Consider the following 21,016-nt stretch of genomic DNA (forward strand, 5'->3'; position numbering starts at 1 on the left):
TAAATTTAAGACAAGTTCGTCATATCAAACAGTGCCAATTTCAGGTTTCCCACACATTTTCATGAACAAAAGTTCAAAACTTTCCATGACATTTCATTGTCCTATAATAACATTTAATGATCTTTCAAAGGATATAACAGAAACAGAACTGTAGGCGTTACTCCAAATGTTAATCATTGTGTGAAAACAAAACAACAACCTTCTCCCATCTAATATTTGGTTATTTTTGTTGCATTATGTCAAAGTTTATCTGTGAAGATTACTGTCACAATTTACTTTACTTAGTTTCATTGAATGCATCTAAGGCCCTCAAACAGCCTCTAAATCTGTGTTCCTCAGTGAAGTACCAAACAACAACACGCAGCTTTTCGCCTCACTTTATTATTGAAATGTGTCATACAAATCTCAAACAATATTTTCATTTTTACATAAGTACACATGTAATGTGAATACCAAACAAAAAAAAAAGAATAACTTAACCCGAGCCTTTCAAAGTGGCAAAAATACTAAATCACACAAAAGACTAAGCGGCTCATAAATGAATAAACCTGAGACTTTCTGTTCACAGTGTAATTAATCGAGCCGGTAGCTGCTTCTGTATTTATTTTTTTTTTTTCCAAACTACACGGTCACACAACATCTAAGACCACTTGATGAGCAGCCGGGACTGACTGCCGCCACTCGAAACAAAATGACACTTTCAAGACTCTGCGTAGTAAAAGCAAACTCCTGAAAAGTGACTAAATGCGCAGTCCAAATAATACAGCAGAGGACCGTTTAATGCGCAAACAGAACTCATGAAATTTGGTACATTTTACAGCTAATGAATTAGAGGCACCACTAAAGCAGATGACGGCCGTTTCGAAAGGACAAATAACCACAAAATATGTTCTGTGTTTAAAACTGGGCTTGTAAATACCAAGAATATCAAAGGACTAACCAGTTAATCGTGTGCCCGAGGTCGATGTGGCCTCGGCAGTAGTTCTGAAATCAGCAGACGAGTTTTTATGTGGTGCCTCCAAACAACCTTGACGCCCGACAAACACATGTCCATCTATTTTTACTACAACCCAAAACATCTGTCTAGTCGATAGGAACAAAGGCTCAGCTGACATTATCGCTACAGCAGCTTTACAATAAGAACAGTGTCGCGGGCACAACATGAGGTAGACAGCTTTACGTACGCAGGACGTTACTGTGGCCCGTTTGAAGACCGCTGGGCCGGAGCCATCAAGTTATCAAACACAAAATCCCCACCCTTCAGTGCCATGGAAAAAGGGGGGAAAAATAGTGCTTACTTACTGCCTGGACATAAACAGTAAATAACCAGAGCAGCAATTTTTCCAACAAATTACAAGTTTTCACTATATATATATTTTATGTACTAAAAGTTTACAGATTATTTTACGTTACTCCACATACAAATTTCACTGTTATGTCATAGACATGTACGGATATTTGAATATTAGTGTGGGTCAAATTTGAAGTTAGGCAACAGTTTTCACACAAATATCACAGTGCACACCAGTGGAATAACATCTTTAAAGAGATGATGTGTATTCAAAACAGAAAATAAATGTACAGCCCTGAAATGTCCGAACTGAATTTTCCTCTATTGAAAATAATATTAAATTAGGGGAGCCTAGGCGCTTTTTCCAGCACAAACCATCTCTCTTAAATCTGAATACTGAGCAAATTTTCCAGGAAGGTCTCCAAAATAAAGGAGCAGCAGTTCAAATCTAGAGAGAAAAAGAAAATTTTATATTTTTAAATATGACCGGAATTCATTTCTTTTAAGTACCGTGTAAAGATTGAAAGATTTTGGTCGCAATTTTGAGAATATTTTTTCATCTTTTTACCTTGGACCCACTTTAGGTACTTTTGTCAGTGGTTCCATAGCGTTGATTAGGGAAAGGGCCCGGGGGGTCTCTCCTCTGAAGGTTGGGCAGAGTGGGTAAATGTTGGTACAGCACAGTTCTGCCCCCTGGGAAATAAAATCTTTCATTAAAGAGACACTTTGACGATTTTTGGCCAGTTTTGTTAAAAACAGTGAGGGTAGTATGTGTCAGCGAGCTGTGACAAACCTCCCCCCGTCTCACGTAATCAGGATTATGTTACTGCACTGTCTATTTCTCCCCTAAAATGTTTGCAGAAACATATTTTTGTGCCGTGAAAGTTTAGCGGCCTGGTGCCACGCAGTGCATTCTGGTAGTTGTAGGTTTTCTCCCTCTTGAGTCAAATCATCCTTTTTCTCTGTTTTACTGTTTTATCAGTCCCTCCAGGATTTCACAATGTTGCGATTGCAAAAATCCAAATAAATCACGCTATCCTCTGTGAATTCTACACTGCTTGGCAATTTTTTCCCCAATTTTTGGGATCCCATGCTCTCCTTCTCCTCACTGTGAAGTGCACGGAAGTCTCTCCTTTTTTCTGTGTCTGCCTCATCTGTAATATGACCTTTTCTTCCTGTTGATCACCGTCTTTATAATCAGGTCGGCCCGTTTCCACCTCATTGATCTCGCTCTTTTTGAATCTTTCTGACTGACTTTAACTTATATGACAAAGAAAACTCTGAATCATGATGTGTATGCTATGTAATTGTAACTTGAAAAACATACAAACTCTTATGATAAAAAAAAATAAAAATTTAAAAAAATTTAACAAATAGCATCAGAATATTTGTAGAAAAGCTGCTGCGAAATCAGGCACTTCAGGCCACAACGATTACAAACACAGCCTGTGAAATCCTGGAGAGACTGCTTTATTAAGAGGCCGTCCTTTCTAGCAGTGAAATACTTGAACTCTACAAACTGCGAGAATATGCGCCTGTGAAGAAGCCAAGTTTGAACAAAAAGAAAATACTCCTCTTAGTACCTCTTCTGACCCGGCTAACCTAATGCATACCTGCTCTTGGGTTGGCCAGTCCTCCATGACTGGGGTTGGGTGGTGCGCTGTGATAGAGGGACGCCAGGTCACTGGGTGGGTAGGAGCGCAGAAGGTTCATCATGCTCCAGTCAGAGTTCAGGCCTCCTCCCATAGCTGCAGACGTCGTCTTCAAAGGACCCAGTGTCTCAGAAACTGTGGACGGACCTGACGTGGTTTTCACACTTCTCCCTGAGATCAGCATCCTGTTGGAGACGTTTCCTGCTGGTCCTCTGAAGCCAGACTTCTCACCGCTGTCAGCCTCCCTGCCTGGAGGCACCGCATACTTTAACCTCTTGCTGGAAGGTTCACCAAAATCCATCTGAGGGAGGCTCCCAAATCGGCTCGACAGACACAGCCTGGCAGCATCTGAGTGCCAGATGACGCCACTTCTCGCTGGGTAACTCCTCTCGCCGATTCCCACCCTGTCTGGGGGGCCCGGTCGCTCCGTGGCGTACTTGTTGCTCGTGTTAGATTTCCTCATGAGCTCTGTGTAGCTGGAGGACTCCTGACTGGGATGTGTGTCGCTGTTGTGTGTGTAACGCTGCGTCTCCGGGGCATCATGTGCAGGTGCATGGACAGGAGAGCGTTTAGGTCCATGAGGAGGGTTAACAGGTGTCTTTTCTTGTGGTTTTGCAAGCTGAGGGGGTGGGGACTTGGTTCGACGAGGGTGGCAGCGGTCAATCATCGGAAGCGGGGTGACATCTTTCCCTTCGAGCGCAGGGGGGCAGCCTGTGTGACGTTTCTGTTTCAAACTGCCGTATCCGCTCTTTTTTGTAACGTCTGACTTGTCTTTATGAGAGAGCTTTTTGTGCATGATGAGAACCTCTGGGTACATGGTTTTATACGCACAAAACGAACACGCAAGTGGAATTAATCCGTTTCTGTGTTCTGCACTGGCAGGGATGGAGAGGGACACTTTTAAGGACAGATTTAATGGTGCCTCGGAGTTCTCGTCTTTTATCTCCTCCCTTTCCATCTTCAGGTTAACAGGTGCGGGGCACTTTACGATCACATCATCAGTCGGCGAGTACGCAGACTTAGCAATTAATTTCTCGTACTCAGCCTTCATCTGGACGAGTGGCTTGCCAAGCTTGCCACCTATGCTGTCAAATCTGTCCTCTGGCGTTCCATTGGTGCACAATCTGGCTCCGGGAACCCAGAGTATGGATCTATTCGGAGCAGGATTTTCATCATCATTTCCATGTTTTATGTCATTCGGATAGGGCACCAAAGGTCTGCTGGAAATGTCCATGAAGGGTTTGTCCTTGTGACGCCGATCCAGGTGATACTTCAGTGAAGTCTTCTGGGCTGCAGCGTAGTCGCAGTAGGGACACTTGAACGGCTTTTCACCTGAAACAAAGCGGTGAGTGCAAACATAGTTTCAAATATAAGAAGCAGAATTAGGCCTGTATACAGATGACTTAAAGGGACGGTTCAGATCTTTTGAAGTGGGGTTGTATGAGGTACTTAATCATAGTCAGTGTATTATATACAGCACATGTCAGTCAGCACTTCCCCAATTTGGGTAAGCAGACAGGAATTACGCCATGGAAGCTGAGCGCTGTGCTGCTGTGAATGAGGGTTAGCAGCAGAACTTATTTTAGCCACCTAAAACACTGAAAACCTGTAACAGTGTACACTATATTGACTGTATTTTCACTGCTTTACTTTTATGTCAGACAGCGCTTTCTAACAGGGAAGCTGTTAACAACGTCAGTTCCCAATCTGTGCTCTCGTCAAAGTCACCAGACTCCATTGACAAAAACGTTAATTTTAGCTCGCTGAACACAGAAGCTGCTGTTCTACTGCTGCTTTGATCAGATTGTTTGTGTTATTGTCTGACGTAAGTGAATCCAAATTAACCCTTTTAAATGCCAGTCACACATGTAATAACCTAACTGATCAAGGCAAAAGTAGACCTGCAGCCTCTGTGTTCAGGTTTGTTATATTATTGCTTTTAATAATAGTTTTAATGATTTCTGTCCCTGAAGAAAGCAATATCACAGTTTCAGTTTCCCTGTCCGAATCCCCATCTGACTAATGTAAAGCTGTGAAAATGTTATTTTAGGTGGGACATTTTTTTTAGGCACCTTGATTAGTTTGGGTTATTGTGTGACTTTTATGAATTTAAACTCACCATTTTACGTGCCAAAGTCACAAAATAACGGAAAAAAATATGTGATCGAGGCAGCAGTAAACTAGCAGCTCCAGTATTTAGAGATGCTGAATTATTATTTTTCTTAATGGAGTGACAGAATGGTAAAGCCATAAAAATATTCTAAAAATACATACAGTAACACTGATCTTAATTTCTTCTTCGGTGAATAAGATGTGTTTTGTTGCTGCCCCACGTCCACAGCAGGACATTGCATAATATCTGAGTCAGTACTCCAGCCTGCTTCTCCAAACTGGGGGCATGCCGACACATCTACTATGGATACGTTTCTGACTTCAAAACATCCAAACTATCTCGTTAACGTATGCAGTCTTTTAAAGGGTTGAATATACCTGTGTGAGTCCTCAGATGAACTGTGAGGTAATAGCTTGATCTGAATGATTTGCCGCAGTAGCTGCATTCTTTTGATCTGACTTTTGATCGATCAAAACCATCTTCACCTTTGAAAGCAGGCACACAAACATAAATGAATACATAAAAAGGACAAAATAAGAATCCAGAGGCATTGGTTATCATTCCTCCCATCAGCAGAGGGAGCACTTGGTAACAGAGTTCATGTATAAAACAATTCCTGAATCACAATTAAGACAGTATGAGTGAGACGTGTATAATCAGAGCTAAATTTACCTGGACCCAGGTTTTCTGCCTCCTCGAAGCCCTCCTCGCAGCCTTCCTCTGCATTCTCCAGTGAGGCCACTCTTGACAACTTCCCATCAACAGAGGAAGTTGGACTCTCCTCACCAGCTCTCTCCCGCTTGTGGACCCTGGAGTGGAGGACTAACTGGTGGTAAGTCCTGAAGGTTCTCTGACAGTCCTCACACGTGGTTGGCCTTTCTATGCTCTTATTTTTTTGCATTAGAGACCTCCGCTGCGGTGCTGCGTTTTCCTCAGTCTGCTGCTTAAGCTCTCTCCCGAGGACCTCTTTTGTAGCTTTGTCCGATTGTCCTTCAGACCAAATAATATTCATCTCCTCCTTATCAGAGCCGCATTCTTCATTGTCTGTGCTGGCTTCCTGGCCAAGATCTTTGATATTATTTGGACCAGCTGCTATCTTACCTTTTGTAGCGAGCTGCCAGGCCTGATATGTGTTGAAGGGATCCAGCTGGGGAATCCATTTTGACGATCTCTCGTGTTGCAAACTATTTCCTGAAGAGCGAGGTATAAGGTTTAGACTCTGAAGAAATGTGTCCTGTTTGTCAGGAGATTCATCCACTTTCTCCTTCTCTTTGTCAGCCTCCACCTCTCGATTATGCACTTTGCTATGTTCAGCCAAACTGTCATGATCGGGAAAGAAAAACCCACAAACCATGCACATTTTGTAAACTGTGACCACGGGCTCTAAAGCAGGGTCTTGGACGATGCCATTGATTGTTGCCGGGGTCTCCAGGTCTTGCTGGGCTTTGCTCTTTGGTCCTGGTTTTACGTGCATCCTCATGTGGTTCTTGAGGAACCACGGCTCCCTAAACCGGCGTCCGCACACGTTGCAGCAGTACGTAAAGTAGTCCTTGTGCTTTCTCATGTGGGTCTCCAGCTCACTGGCATCTTGTGACACCTGACTGCACACAATACAGCTGTGAACCTCCTCTTTCTCTATAGGGAGGCCGCTCGTTTTGGGCCGCGGTCTGTCTCCTGGGATCCTGAATTCGGCCTCAACTCTGAGCACAGCCGGCTCATAGAAAGTGGTGGGGTGCTGCGTTAACACGTGGGGTCCTAGCTCATCCTGATGAGTAAAAGTCTGATCGCAGAACATACAAGACACACTTCCTCCAGGTTGCAACACAGCCTTCTCTGAGTACGTGGTGTGTGGTGTCATGCTCGAGCCCGGCCCTGGGACGCTTGCATTGTTGCTAATGAGAATATCTTGGGCAAGTCCATTTGGGCTCTCTGCAAACGGCGACAATGAGTGAGTCGGCATTGTCCTCTGAAGGCGGAGCGCTATACACGCCGTCCAGATTAATGGGAACCTGGAAACAAAGGGAAAATGTTTTTAGGCTCTGCTGAATATCAAAACAGGATCAGGTAGCTGCTACCTAACTTGAGATGAAATCAGTTAAAAACACCCCACGCAGAGAGAATGGCCTTCCCTTATAGTGAAACAGGAAATGTATCTTTTTAGCAATCAACTGCACAGACAACTCATTTCCTCTCTGTACAGGGCATTGATAAAACATAAAGGCAATGTTTTTCTTGCTCACAAGCATAATTTTACTTAACTATTAGTGTGTGTGTGTGTGTGTGTGTGTGTGTGTGTGTGTTTTTGTATCTACATCTATGTATCTACTTTAAGATTAACTCTCAAAGAGACAAAGTTGGAGAAAAAAATATGACTCAGCATCAATTACTTTGGGTTAGGTAACATAGAACATAATTTTTTGTTCAAGTTAAAAAGTTATATAATCTACTTAAAATGCAGAGAAATATTTGAAATATTTGTGGAACACATGGAAAACACTGAAAGTATGCAATTGCTTTGCCATGAAAAAAACATTTATAAGTTTTTGTTATCTGCTTGGATGAGGAAAATTTATTTTTCTTTTTCCCCTGTCCTGATCCATGTGATGTTATTGCGAGAGACATGTAAGCAATGTCAGATTTTATGTGTATTAAAATACAACCGAATGAAACCATTACAGTAATATTTAGCATTTTCAGGACACAAACAACTTTAAACAACTATCTTGTTTCTTGATCACACCCAAAATTAACTCTTGAGCAATGTTGTATAGGCTTTGTTTTATCTGGCAGTAAACATTTAACACCAGTCAGTCACCTCAGATCAAAACTTGTTTTTTTATGCTATTCTACCCCAGCTGACCTTAGCTGCCTCGCTGACTCACACACTGCACATTTACATGGCATTTCTCAGGCATGTAACGTTTTGTTTTACTTTTGTTTTTGACCAGGGTCACTACTTTCTTGCAGTTTTGTCACAGTAGCTCTTTCCGTATGTATAATCAGATGCTTATATACAGAGTGAGTGAAATGTAAAGGAATTCAGATCAGACTGTTAGTTTGTTTGGCACATGGGTGGAGTGACTGGATGAGCAAGTTCAAAAGCTTAAGGCTCATAAAACAAAGAGAAGACGTGACAACAGTAAAACATATCGCAGCCCGCTGCAGAGCCACAGTATACATTTATTTATTTGTTTTTTAATGTGAATAATTTCTTCTTAATAAAGAAAATTAAAAACATTATTTAAAAAAATGTAAAAATGTGGACTTTAGCGCAGACTCAACTCATTTTGACTAAAAATAAAATAGTCTGATAAACTAAGTTAAAACAAGAGCTTGACTCAATTTGACAAAAATAACTTCATAAGTGGATAAATGAAGTTAGATTAAATGTTTGTGGCAGTTAAGACCTCACAACTTCATATTTAACACATCCTGAGTATAGCTGACTATATAACTGAATGACCCCTTTACTTTTATAATAATATTACTTCAACAAAGGTGCCCACTTTTACTGTCTATTGCATACATTTGCTGTAATTACTTTCCCTGGACACATTTTATTCTTCCTCCTTTGTTTTCAAATAATTTGCTATTGAATATATATCTACTATCTAGTTCTCCATTTGTCAGGGTTTATGAGTTTCAGGCAGAGGAGCTTGACTCATTTTGACAAAAATAACTGAAAACGTGGATACTTTTAAGTTTGAATGAATGCTTGTGACAATTAAGACTTCATAACTTCATGTTTAAGACTATTTCATGAATTTAAAAGCCTAATATTTAAACAATTTATGACTTTTTAAGGACCTGTAGACACCCTGATTGTAGTTGCCTATAAGTAGGTAATCATTACCCAGTGAATCACCCCTATTCTCCCATAATAATCTAACTTCTAACTTCCAGTTTTACTGTCTTTTGCATTTATTTCCTATAATTCTTTTGCCTGGACACTTTTTTCTTCCTCACTTGTTTTAGGATGACCTTTAACTCTATTTGTCATGGTTTGTGTGGCTCTAAATATTTCCTCTTAATAAAATTAAAATAAATAAATAAATAAAAATGTTATTTCAATCATATTAAAAATGTGGACTTTTTGCGCAGAGGAGCTCGACTCATTTTGACTCAAATAAATCAATAGGTGGATAAATTACGTTAGATTAAGAGCTTGACACGTTAAGACAAAAATTCATTTATAGGTGGATAAATGAAGTTTGATTAAACGTTGGTGTCAACTGATACCTCACTAATTGAAGTTTAGGACTATTTAATTACTTTGAAAGGTGTAATATTTAAGCATTGGCTTTTTAAGGTAGACACCCTGATTATAGTTGCCTATAAGTAGATAATCACTCCTCAGTGAATCATCCCTATTCCCCCATAATAATCTAACTCCTAAATTGTCCAGTTTTACTATCTATTGCATAGATTTGCTATAATAACTTTGCCCGGATGCATTTTTGTCTAAAGCCAGGTGAGCACATGCAGCAGTGGATTATGACTCAGTGTGACCTGTTTTAAAGCACACCATGCTTTGTGTGAGGCGGCGTTAACGTTAGCCACCTTGTTATTCAAGCAGCCCTCGTTAAGACCTTTAACGGCAGTTTGCTCGTGAGGAGGAGGAGGGGGAGATGCTCAAAGTTTGAGAAAAGTTCAACAAAGTCCGGTTAATAAGCGGAGCTGCTATTACATTTCTATGACTGCATAATAAGCGGAGCACGAGGAATTCGGTTTGGGGCGATACAGATCGATATCAATCACTGATTGCTTCAAATCAAAAGAAGTTAGCTAACATTAACTCAACCAAAAACACGTTACGAGAGCGATAATTCATGACAACAAATCAACATTAACCGTGTACTTTACGTTGTTGCTTTTTTTGTTTTCTTTTGACGCCCGTTTCGAAACTTAGCACGACACGTTAACGTCAACCTCCAAACGGGCACCAAACGTTAGCTAACTTTACACTTTTCTGTTGTCTCGACTTCGACCAAACTGTAGAAACTCACCAAACAATACCTACCAAACTGAGAGTTTCCGGATTAATAATGACACTGATACTGCGAGCGGTGAGCGAGGCAGTCTTTCATGAGTTGCTTCTTCATTTTCACACACGCAGAAAGGGAAAAACACTTGTTTGCGGACAGCTCACCTATTGAATTGTCTGCATTTGTATCATATTTGTTCTACTTGGCGAGTCCTCCTCACTGTGCAGCTGTTGAGCCCTCTGACGCGCGCGCTCCGCTCTCGCTCTCTCCAACGATTCTCTCAACGGGAAGATGGAGCGCGTGCACGGCAACCCCAAAAAACCCATAGGGCAGTCACGTGGTCTCGAGAAGCAAGATAAGTGCACATAAGGGACTGTTCGTTATGAATGAGAGCATGGGGGTGGCGTAAATGAAGGTGGAGGCGTGCTGAATCATTTTACAGTATCAGAATCATCTTTTAAATCACTTCTTAAAACTCTGTTTTACAGATTTGCTTTTACTTTTATTCATTTACTTTTTTTAAAAAAAAATCTCTCATTCACTATCTTCTTATCTTTATATGTTTTCAAATATGTGCAGAGTGTGTAAAATGTGCAAAAATGTAAAACTTTGTGCCTTATGTTACAATACAATGTGTAAAACTAGTATGTAAAGTTAGAAAAAGAACACATGCATATGATAAAATAGATAATGCAACCACCTAGAGTTACATGCCCCTCCCCTAAGCCAAAATAAAAGACCTAAGTCCCCCCCAGTGCTTAAAAAAATATTTAACACCATTTAACTCCACCTTATTGCAGGAGGGTGGAAGTGTGGTTCATTGCATTACAGTTACTCTGATGCCAAGCACAGAAGTTATAGAGTAACTAGTTACAGAAAGTAGAAACAAGTACAAGCGCAAAGTATATAAAATATAAAGAAAACATGCCCTCCAAACTTTTAAAATCGCTTAAATTTTGGTGATTTATTTTGTGACACATTCTATTTTGAACTATGTTAAGAAAATGGATTTTAAAATGGTGATTTCAAAACAAATCACCAAAATCACTGCATTTATCATAGCCAGAAACTGTAAGTACAGAAATTGTTTTGGACACATCACGTGCGACAAACACTTACTTTTTTACTTTACGCTTTACTTTCAGACATCAAAGGGTCTTTTTTTAATCTAACAACTAATTAATGGCTAGGGAAGGTCATGCATTTTCCACCAGTATTTTTATATTTACGTATGTGTTATTTATTTTTTCCCATTTATTTTATGTTCTCTTCTATATTGTGTAAGCATTCTTATTGTACTTAAGTGATCCTATGCCTGTTTGATCTTATTTGCTTTATCATTATTATTTTACTGTAGGCAGCTTTATTTGCTTTTGTGATTTATTTTGAGGTGAGATTCTCTTACGAGCCTCTAAGGGTTTTCTGCATCTCACCTGCACAATCTGCTTCTATGGTGTTGATGTTTTATTTTTACTGTACAAATAAATAAATAATAAAAATACTTTTTAAAAAAAAAACGCCAGGGAGGGTTAAAAAAAAAAGCTACCACCCTCCTCTGATAAGTAAAGAACAGTCCCTAATGTTCATAAACGCCAATTTTAGAAACGTGCAAGGAAGGATTATCTGTTTAATGTGTTTTATAAAACATTATGTAAAGTAACTGCTTACGAGTTGCATTATCAGGTAAGACTAATCAATGCCATGTGTATTTAAAATCAACCAGGTCACACTTTCATGACACGTTACAGTCTGTTTTTATTGATTAGTTTATTTTATGGTGATTCGCTGACTTTGAGTTCGCCTTCATGATAACTAAACGCGTACCTCTACGTAAACTGTCACAGTGAGCTGTGTGTGCTGATCGGTGCCACAAGCTACACAGCAGCGTTTATCTGTAATGCTGCACCTACCTTCAACAGGCAGCCCTTCTTCTTCTTCTTCTTCTTCTTCTTCTTCTTCCACGCTTTAACGTCATGCATCAGCCACCATGTGGAGGTGGGGGAGGGGTGCCTCAAACTTTTCACAGTTACATGAGGGTTTTTTTGTTTGGTCTTTTTGCAGAAGCAGGTTGGTTGAGTCATGTGCAGTGTCTGCTCCTTCCCGTTTAAAAAAAAACATCCAGAAATATCTCAAAGCATGGCGAGTTTTATATTCAGTTGGATTTTGCTGTCACCTGAAAATACATTTAAGAAAGCCAAATGCAAATGTTTTATCTGAATTCCTCAAAATTTATAACACTGTATCAGAATAATCAGTGATAATATAAACACCCCATAAGATTAATACACTTAGGGACTGTTTGTTATTTATGTGTGGGGAGGGGGTGGTGCAAAATAGGGGAGGCATGTCATCTCATATTTTTAAGCATCGTGTATGACTATGTTTTTTTTTTTATTTTGGCTTAGAGGAGAGACATGCAACTTTACATGGTTGTGTTTGTTATTTTAAATATCATCTGAAACCCCAAACTTGCCAGCACATTTTAACCCTTCGAAACGTGAGTGAATGGGCTTGATATTTCTTCAAAAACGTGGGAATAAGATCATGGGCAATTTAAAAGGAAATAACCCCAAAATAAAAAAAAAAAAAAAAAGGAAAATTTCCTGGAAAAATGTCACAAAAACCCGCACAACAAAACTGGAAAAGAAAAAAAACCCTGAAAAAAGTGCTTTAAAATGAAATAAATTCAATAAATGAATGTTAAATAGATTTGTAAACATAGTTTTCTGGACGTATGTAAATACTTATAAACAAAATAATGTCGATCCAGGACTCGAAGGGTTAAAAAAAAATCCTTTAAAAACTCATCAAAATCCCATCGTTTATCATAACCAGAGATGGTAAAAAAATGAAATTATAGCTGCTGTTTGTTTTTGTGATGGATCTTCTTCTTTTGCTGTCTGCTTGTTACATGAGCTCCAGGACTTACATAAAAACGTGGTGAGGGCCTGATTCTGGTGCCGGGACGGCCCGGCATTTTCCCAAAGTCACTCAGGGAGGGTTAAGGAAAAATATCTAGTTTCAGAGAGTGTTAAGATATGATAATATCATCAAAAAAGTCACACCATGCCACCCCCTCCTCTGATAAATGAAGAACAGTCCCTTATTATGGTGACTGAGAGAGAGAGAGAGAGAGAGACCTTCACTCACTACAGTAGCACCCACAAATAACAGCCCCTCCTCCACCCTTAACCCTTTGAAACCTGGATCTATATGAGTTTTTGTTCTGCTTTCAGGTGCTTTTTACAAGCGTTTAAATCTTTAAAACCTCAGCAAATTGGTCTATTTTATTTTTGAAAAACATGAAAAAAGGAAATAAGCAAGAAATTGGTTTAATCTGACAAGAAAATGACAAAAACTATTAGAACTATTTTGAAAAAATAAAAATGTCTACAAATATATATATATTATAATTATTTTAATTATACATTTAAAATTATGTTACAGAATATACATATATGATATTTATGTTATTATATGTGGTTTTTTTAGCACTTTCCTAAGGTCATTCCCTTGTTCATTGTCGTGTTTTTTTTCATTTTTCTTTTCTTGCTAATTTTCAGAAAAAAACTTTTCACCCTTTTTTGTTAGTTAATTTTTGGGTCTTGTTAAATGGCTCATTGCCTTTTTCTCATGTTTTGGAAAGAAATCAAGCCAATTTGCTCAGTTTTCAAAGGGTTAAACCCTTACAGAGAGACATTGATGGTAGCCTAAAGGCAGACATCACACAGTCAATGAGGATATTCAGTCGACTTCAGTGTACGCTCATTATCGAAACACCCTCCCCCGATGAGTGGAAGCAATGTCTGAAAGAAAAAAAAAAACTTTATCAGTAACCACACCCATAAACAGTGAACAAAGACACCATCTCTCACAGTCGGCTGGGCTGTTTACTTCCTTCTTGCCATTTGCAGTGGTGGAAAGTAATTAAGTACATTTGCTCAAGTCCTGTACTTAAGTACAATTTGGACATAGATGTATTTTACTGAGGTCTTTTGACTACTTTATACCTCTATTTCCCAATACATTTTTTAGGAAAAATATTACACTTTTTACTCCACTCCGTTGATTTTAATGCTTTAGTTACTTGTTACTTTGCAGATTCATATCATTAATGCAAAATATAAATGAATTATATTGTATTATTTACTTACACAGTTAGCTTCAAGTTTGTCAGCTGCAACATTTAAGTGATGAATACAATACAATTCTACATAATGACTACTTTTGGAACTTAAAGTATATTATGATGCTTAATAATTTTGTACTTAACCCTTTCACACCTGGATCGACACCAGTTTAATGTGCTGCAGTCAGACGTCTTTCATTAGCATTTAAAGTTGTGAAACCTGTAAAAATTGGTCTGATTTCTTTTAAAAACTTTGAAAAAACATAACTAGCCACTTGGCAAGAAATATCCTTTTTTTCAGTTGCTCGTTTCCCTCTTCCCATGTTTTTGAAAGAAATCAACATTTTATTCAGGTACTTATTTTACGGTTACTTGTTATTTCTACACTGTAGTATTGTTATTTTTATTTAAGTAAAACATATAAATACGTTCTCCATCACTGCCATCATAGTGTTTTGCTTATTCAGTATATTAAAATTTGTTTTGAAATCCTTGTTGCTACCTAACAAGTTGGACACGTGGCGTTTCCTATGTAATGAAAGCACAAGCAGATCTGCAGGTTTGGCAAGAAAATTTCACTAAAGCATCACCGCAGTAATGAATGTTCTCATTATTTATCATATGCAAATCACACACTGAAGATAGGAGCTAATGCACTAAAACTGTTTTGTTTATTTCATGTGATTAAAAGTAAGGTTTACCCTTTGAAACCTGGTCAACATTAGCTTTCTTGTGCTTTTGATGCCTTTCACAAACACGTAAACCTTTGAAAAATGGGAAAATGTATATTTCATTTGAAAGCTATGGTAACATATCAAGAAAGCTGTATTTATAATTATCTTGATTTTATATTATATTTATATAAAATTAGGTTACAGGAAAATATATTATTATTTTTATTTATCCTATTTATGTTCTTTAACTTTTCTTTTTTGCTTTATTTATTTATTTGTTTATTTCGAATCATAGGTATTATTGTTGCTAATTATTATTCTTACTATTATTTATTTTAAAAGAAATCAAGCCAGTTTGCTCCGATTTCAAAGAGTTAAATAAATTGGCCAAATGTTCTCCACATGCCTACAGTGCAAAATAAGACATAATAATACTCAGTCATCTACATGTGCCGCCCTAAATTAAAACATTTTTGCACCCCCTGCCTCAGTTTTTGGTATTCTTGCTTCACCCCGAGATCCTGTTACACAAACAAGTCTAGTATGTTAATCAAAGGCACCACATGTGACACATTGAGGCCTCCCGCTCATTTCCCATTGTTCTGCGGCCACAAAGGCTCTGTGAAAGGCTATCAATCTGGAGAAGCAGTATGATGCCTCCGCATGATGAGATTGCCAGGAGATGTTATAGCCTATCATTAAAAAAAGAAAATGTGGAGGTGGTGGTAGTTTGTGTTAAACAGGACAGATATTTTTTTAACTGGATGGCAATTTTATCATAAATCCTATTGCAGTTATTTAATTACTATTCATCCTCAGTAGTGACATCAACAAGTGGGTGAACATTGTTTACTTTAAACTGATTTAATTAACTTTGTCTTATTGTTTGACTTTATGCTAATGTAATTTCTCCTCCACAATCCTGCAGACTCATTGTCTGATTGTATCTTTCAGAAAAACAACAACATACATGTATGCATTCAAACCAAAAGCAGTACATTTTAATTAAAGATAAAGTGGCATCTTTGGGAAAAAAATTGCTTGAATGAATAATTATGTATTCAGTAGACAGACAGCCTGATAGGAGCAGGATCTGCGAATGGGGAAAGGCTGCGGTGGCTTCTTTTTGTCTTGGCGTGTCAGGAGCAGCTGACTGCATTGTTCTCCTCCAGATTCACAGCCTGGCTTCTTTCATAATCCTGGTGTCGCTCCTGAGAGACTCTGATAATATATAATCTCCTCTCTCACCCCCTAGCCAGCAATGTTTATTCAATGCAACCAGCTGTTGTGCTGTCGATCATCAGAGAAATTTTATCACTCACCGAAAGCACTCCTTTTCTGACTTCTGCATGTTTGAAATATTTTTGCTTCTTCTTTGAGGAGAGACTGAGAAAAGCGTGAGGGCTCTTTGTTCTGCTGCTACTGCTGTCTGTAACCTGAATTTACTTTCCGGCTGTTGTTTACTCCACAGTGACCCATGCAGACATAGTTACTCAGAAAAGTGAAAGAGATAAAGAATGCAATGTTAGTGGACATACACACTTGTTGCTCAGTAATCGGTGGCGCCCCCAAGAGGGGTTGGGGGGGGGGTATGGCCACCCTGATACAATTGCCTGCCCCCCACCCCCCTCAGCACACCTCAACAGCGTAAAAATAACACCAAAATTGGTGCATGCACAAGGATTTTTCAAACCCAGGTAAACCTGCTAGTTATAGGCGATAGACTGCATTCCCATTGGCTGTGAAGACGGCGCTGCAGCAGACGCTCTCCATTCCATACGCAGCAGTATCCATCAATCAATCAAATTTTATTTATATAGCATCTTTCAAACTAATTGAATGTTTTTTACAGTTTGATTGAAGAAACACAAACAAGAACAACATATGAAATAAGCAAAAATGGATCTTAAAAAATAGAATATGCAAAAGCCATAAAATTTTGATAGTAAGACACTACATAAAAGCCGGACTAAAGAGAGAGACTTTTAGTTTTAAAGTAAAATATTTGCAGCTCCTCTCAGATCCTGACAGGCTGTTTTAGCGTTTTGGAGTGTAACGGCTAAAAGCAGAATCACCAAATGTTTTACTCTGTGGAAAAGCTAAAAAAGAAGAGTCGCAGGGTCTGAGGGGCCTTCCTCGTTCATAAACTTAAAACATGTCTGAGATCAAAATCAATGCAAAAACTAACAGCCAGTGAAAAGTTTTTAAGACGGACTTAATGTGTGCTCTCGTTCTCGTGCTGCAGAATTCTGAATTAATTGCAGCTGATTGATTGTAGTCTTTGGTGGAGCGTTACAGTAGTCCAGCCTGCTAGTTGTAAAAACGTGCATTAGTGTCTCCATGTGGCTCAGAAAGAGAAACTTTGGAAATATTTTCTAAATGCTAAAGGGCTGTTTTTTGTAATATAGCATATATGTGGTTAAAACATAAAATCAGAATCAAATATGACTCATAGATTTCTTAGGTATGAAATGTAAAGCACCGAAAAGTTATGCATGTTTTCACCTTTTGACATGCGACCCATTTGCTGCTTGCTAACTTGTTTTGGATGTGATGTAATGGGTCAGCCGGAAGAAGGTCCAGTAGCATCTATCTGAAAGGGGGCATATAACCACCTACCGTGGCAGAGTCAGACATACTCCATCAATAAATGGATTCTCCTCTGGTGCTTGTATACTGGGACAAGGACAGTAGTCCAATTAAATGGTCTAATCGAGCCATAACCATAGCTCGACTAAACTGTGCATATAAATATACTGACAGTAGAATAAAGAGGAAACTGTGACATAAATAGACAAATAGGCAAATAAGCTGTCACAACAACAAAAAACAGTAATGATTCAATATTTCTCAAAGGCGTCAAAATAGCTTAAGTCATTTAAAGCATTTCTGGCATCAAACCTCAGACGCCTTTTGTCGCTCTAGCAGGATGTAACATTCCCCTGAAAAGACTCACAAAAAGCAACCCTAAAAGTCGCTCCAGAGCATCTGCATCAGAATGCCTCCCCAGCTAACACACAAACACACACGTCGTGCCTGCAGGACCTGCTGATTCACCCTCAGTTTAAGAGACTGTGCTGCAGAGATCACAGTTAATTTATCAGATCTGTGATTACTGTCTTCTCACTGGTCCCTGGATTTGTTTCACTGAAACGTTTTTCTCACTGGACAGACCTGCTGCTGGTGAGCAGTGCCGTGATGCACATTAGTGCTGACAGCAGGCCTCCTGTCAGGCCTCCCTGCCCACTGTTCCCTTGTTCCACCCCCTCTGAGCTCAGTGCATTCACACAGTCACATGCATTGTCCCGGAATGAACTGCAGCAACACGGTGGTCAAGCACATCTTGTGCAGCGTGCATTACAATCTTTATTTCGTTTTATGAGGGTCTGACCTGCCCTCATGAAATATGATTGCTGTTACACAAAAGCCTCCCCTTAAACACTGACACTTCTGGCATACTGCGTGTAAGAACATGCAGCTGTTATCCTTATATGCACTGGGGTTTTTGTTCCAGTGAATCCAGACTCATAAACAGCAGGGCAAAATTCCTAATAACAGCATCAGAAAGTAATGACATCAGGAACTGGTGGTGATGTTCAGTTAAAGTTTTCATATTTTGAAGGTCCTGTATTATGCTCATTTTCAGATTCCTGCTTGTGTCTTGGGTCTCTACAAGATTATTTCTAATGCTTTAATGTTCAAAAAACACTTTTTTTCCCACAAATAGTCTGCCTGAATATACTGTACCTGAATTCACACTGTCTGAAATGCTGCACTTAGCGCCTGTCACTTTAAACCCCGGCCCAGAAGAGCCAAATCTTCCATGATTGGTCAGAGTTTCCATGTCTTTAAAAAAACTTCATTCTTGCACCATCATTGCAGCCGGGGTGACTGTAACAGCACCAGCTGTAACAGCTTTATATAGTATAGTTGTGATATCACAACTTCAAGGAAGTCATGACAGCTCATTTAACCCTTTGAAACCTGAAACAGCATCATTCTTTTGTGCTGTGTTCAGATGCCTTTCACATGCATTTAAAACTTTGAAACCTGAGACAACGGATTTGACTTCTTTTCAATGAATGGCTAAAAAGACAATGAGCAACTTGGCAAGAGAAGCTCCACAGATTGCAGGGAATTAGGAAAAAGTGACAAGAAAGTCACCTTAAAATTAGGTTTTAGAGAGAGAGAGAGAGATTGTTAGAAGTAAACCATAATTTAAAAATAATTTTATTTTATTTTATCTATATATTTGTATATTTTGTTTATCTATATATACCTTTTTTCTTCTTACTTTTTTCTTTTCTTTTTTTCCACTAACATTTAGATAATTTTCTTGTAACCAATAACTTACAACTTCTTCTCATGCTTTTGAAAGAAAGACAGTTTGCCCAGGGTTTTAAAAAGTTAAATGCACAGTTTCTGAATACAGACCATGTGTTTGTCTCTCTGTGGATTGAGATTTCAATACTTTCACAGTTCTCATATAGTACCTATACCTGCTTAATAATTAAAAAAAAAACAAAACATGGAAATCTGACTTTTTACAAGTAGACCTGTAGGAAAACATTGAAAAAGAGATGAATTTATGTTAGTAATAAACTCTTGGCATATATCAGCCATACTGTTGAAAAAAAGTGACACATTCATCTTTATTTGAAACAATCCTCAGGGGAAAGGACAGACAATGGACCACATGTCTTACAACGTGCAAGCAATACCTCACTTTTTCTCCTTAAGTGCCATGGCAATTACTTTGATGCACAATTTAAAACGATCACAACTATTATAGAGGGTAATGTAAGAAGAGTGTGTCTCATTGATAACAAAGGAGCAGCGTGAGTTATGCCTTCAGGGGCCACGACTCATCACTTAATGGTGGGTCTCAGACATTACTATCTAAAACACATCCCTCCAAAGACTGCACACTGTGCTATCCATCAGAGAAATTACATCATAAATGGTAACAGAAGATTTGAGGGCTTCCTTTACCTGAAATATACAATTCCTTAGATCTTGTTTTACATTTTTTTATCTTCAAGGTGTCTCATGGACTGAAGGAAATGTAAATTAGTATTCAGCAGTAATGTCCGGCAGTCATCTGTCTGTTACAGATGATGCCCTGCGCTGGGGTCAGTTTCATTTTCTTTTCCTTGTTTTTGGCTGTGACTGTGTCTGTCACTTGTCTAACAGCCATACTGATAAACACATAGATGAGTAAGGCGTACAGTATTTGCCTCTACACCCAACATAGCGAGGTGTGACTCACACGTCATGCCCTATTAGCTCACAAAGTTTAGTTCATGCGATGACATGATTAGAAGATTGTCATATTACATTTTTGCAAACTTACTGAGCCACATATTTTTGCAATTGTTGCAACAGCCACACATTCTTGATTACTTAAGCATAGACACATCCTGCTCAATATTTAGAGCAGCTGTTTCACCCAATAAGAAAGTAGCAACTTTGGTGAAAATGAAGGCATCTCAAACCATAATTTGATCAATAAAAGGTACAAATTACTTTGCTGAAGTGCCAAAAACTGCTCTTCCTCTAATGTCCACTTGAGGTGGACATGTTAAAATGCCCAACTTTACAGTAGAAATAAACATGTTCACAGCCTGGTACAAAAAAACATTTTTGGTTTTTACAGTTAATTTCCACGATTACAACTGTACATGAGAGGACATTTTATTTAAATAACTCACTGGTAACTTTCTTTTAAAACGCTTTAATGCTGCGTTCTATTCAAAGTCGGAGGTTGGCATTTCCCCGTTGAAATTTCCGACCTTTGTGGTGCACAACACCAAACATACAGAAAAAACACGACAGACAGGGACAAACTGGTGTTTCTGGCTAGTCCATGGACAACTGCAGCGTCAGCGGGGCCGCTTCCTCGCACATATGAGCGAAACAGAGGAAAAACTACGCAGAAGTTAACAGACATGTTATACATTTTTATTTTTCCGCATTTTTTTACTTGGAATCATATCAAAATATGTTATTATATGTCTTATATGTTATATGTATATATGTTTACTTTGCATTGCCTTTCAGTTGATTTCTTACTATTTACAATGTGCATCTCAGTGGCCTCTATGGATGCTGCCATTGTTGCGTGACGTCAGACCGCTGAAGTCTGGGCACGTGCCTCAAGTTCACAAGGAAG

At 38.8% G+C, this 21,016-nt stretch overlaps 1 protein-coding gene across 2 annotated transcripts; it reads right to left on the minus strand.

Moving 5' to 3' along the window:
• Positions 1–361: 361 nt before the first annotated feature.
• On the minus strand, positions 362–10,360 carry znf217 (zinc finger protein 217). 2 transcript variants are annotated; one of them, XM_088081778.1, is made up of 6 exons: positions 10,206–10,360; positions 5,729–7,065; positions 5,434–5,541; positions 2,905–4,275; positions 1,860–1,984; positions 362–1,739 (listed from the first exon to the last, which is right to left on the minus strand). In XM_088081778.1, the coding sequence occupies exons 2-5, from the start codon at positions 7,014–7,016 to the stop codon at positions 1,872–1,874; spliced, it is 2,880 nt and encodes a 959-aa protein (XP_087937904.1). In that variant the 5' UTR covers positions 7,017–7,065; positions 10,206–10,360; the 3' UTR covers positions 362–1,739; positions 1,860–1,871. The 2 variants fall into 2 exon arrangements, with proteins under 2 accessions (XP_087937904.1, XP_042347986.2); XM_042492052.2 differs by having other exon boundaries at positions 10,077–10,342.
• Between the last annotated feature and the right edge of the window lie 10,656 nt (positions 10,361–21,016).

The sequence above is a fragment of the Plectropomus leopardus genome, chromosome 9 (genome assembly GCF_026936395.1).
Source record: "Plectropomus leopardus strain MGB_pleo_1.0 chromosome 9, ASM2693639v1, whole genome shotgun sequence".
Classification (NCBI taxonomy): Eukaryota; Metazoa; Chordata; class Actinopteri; order Perciformes; family Serranidae; genus Plectropomus; species Plectropomus leopardus.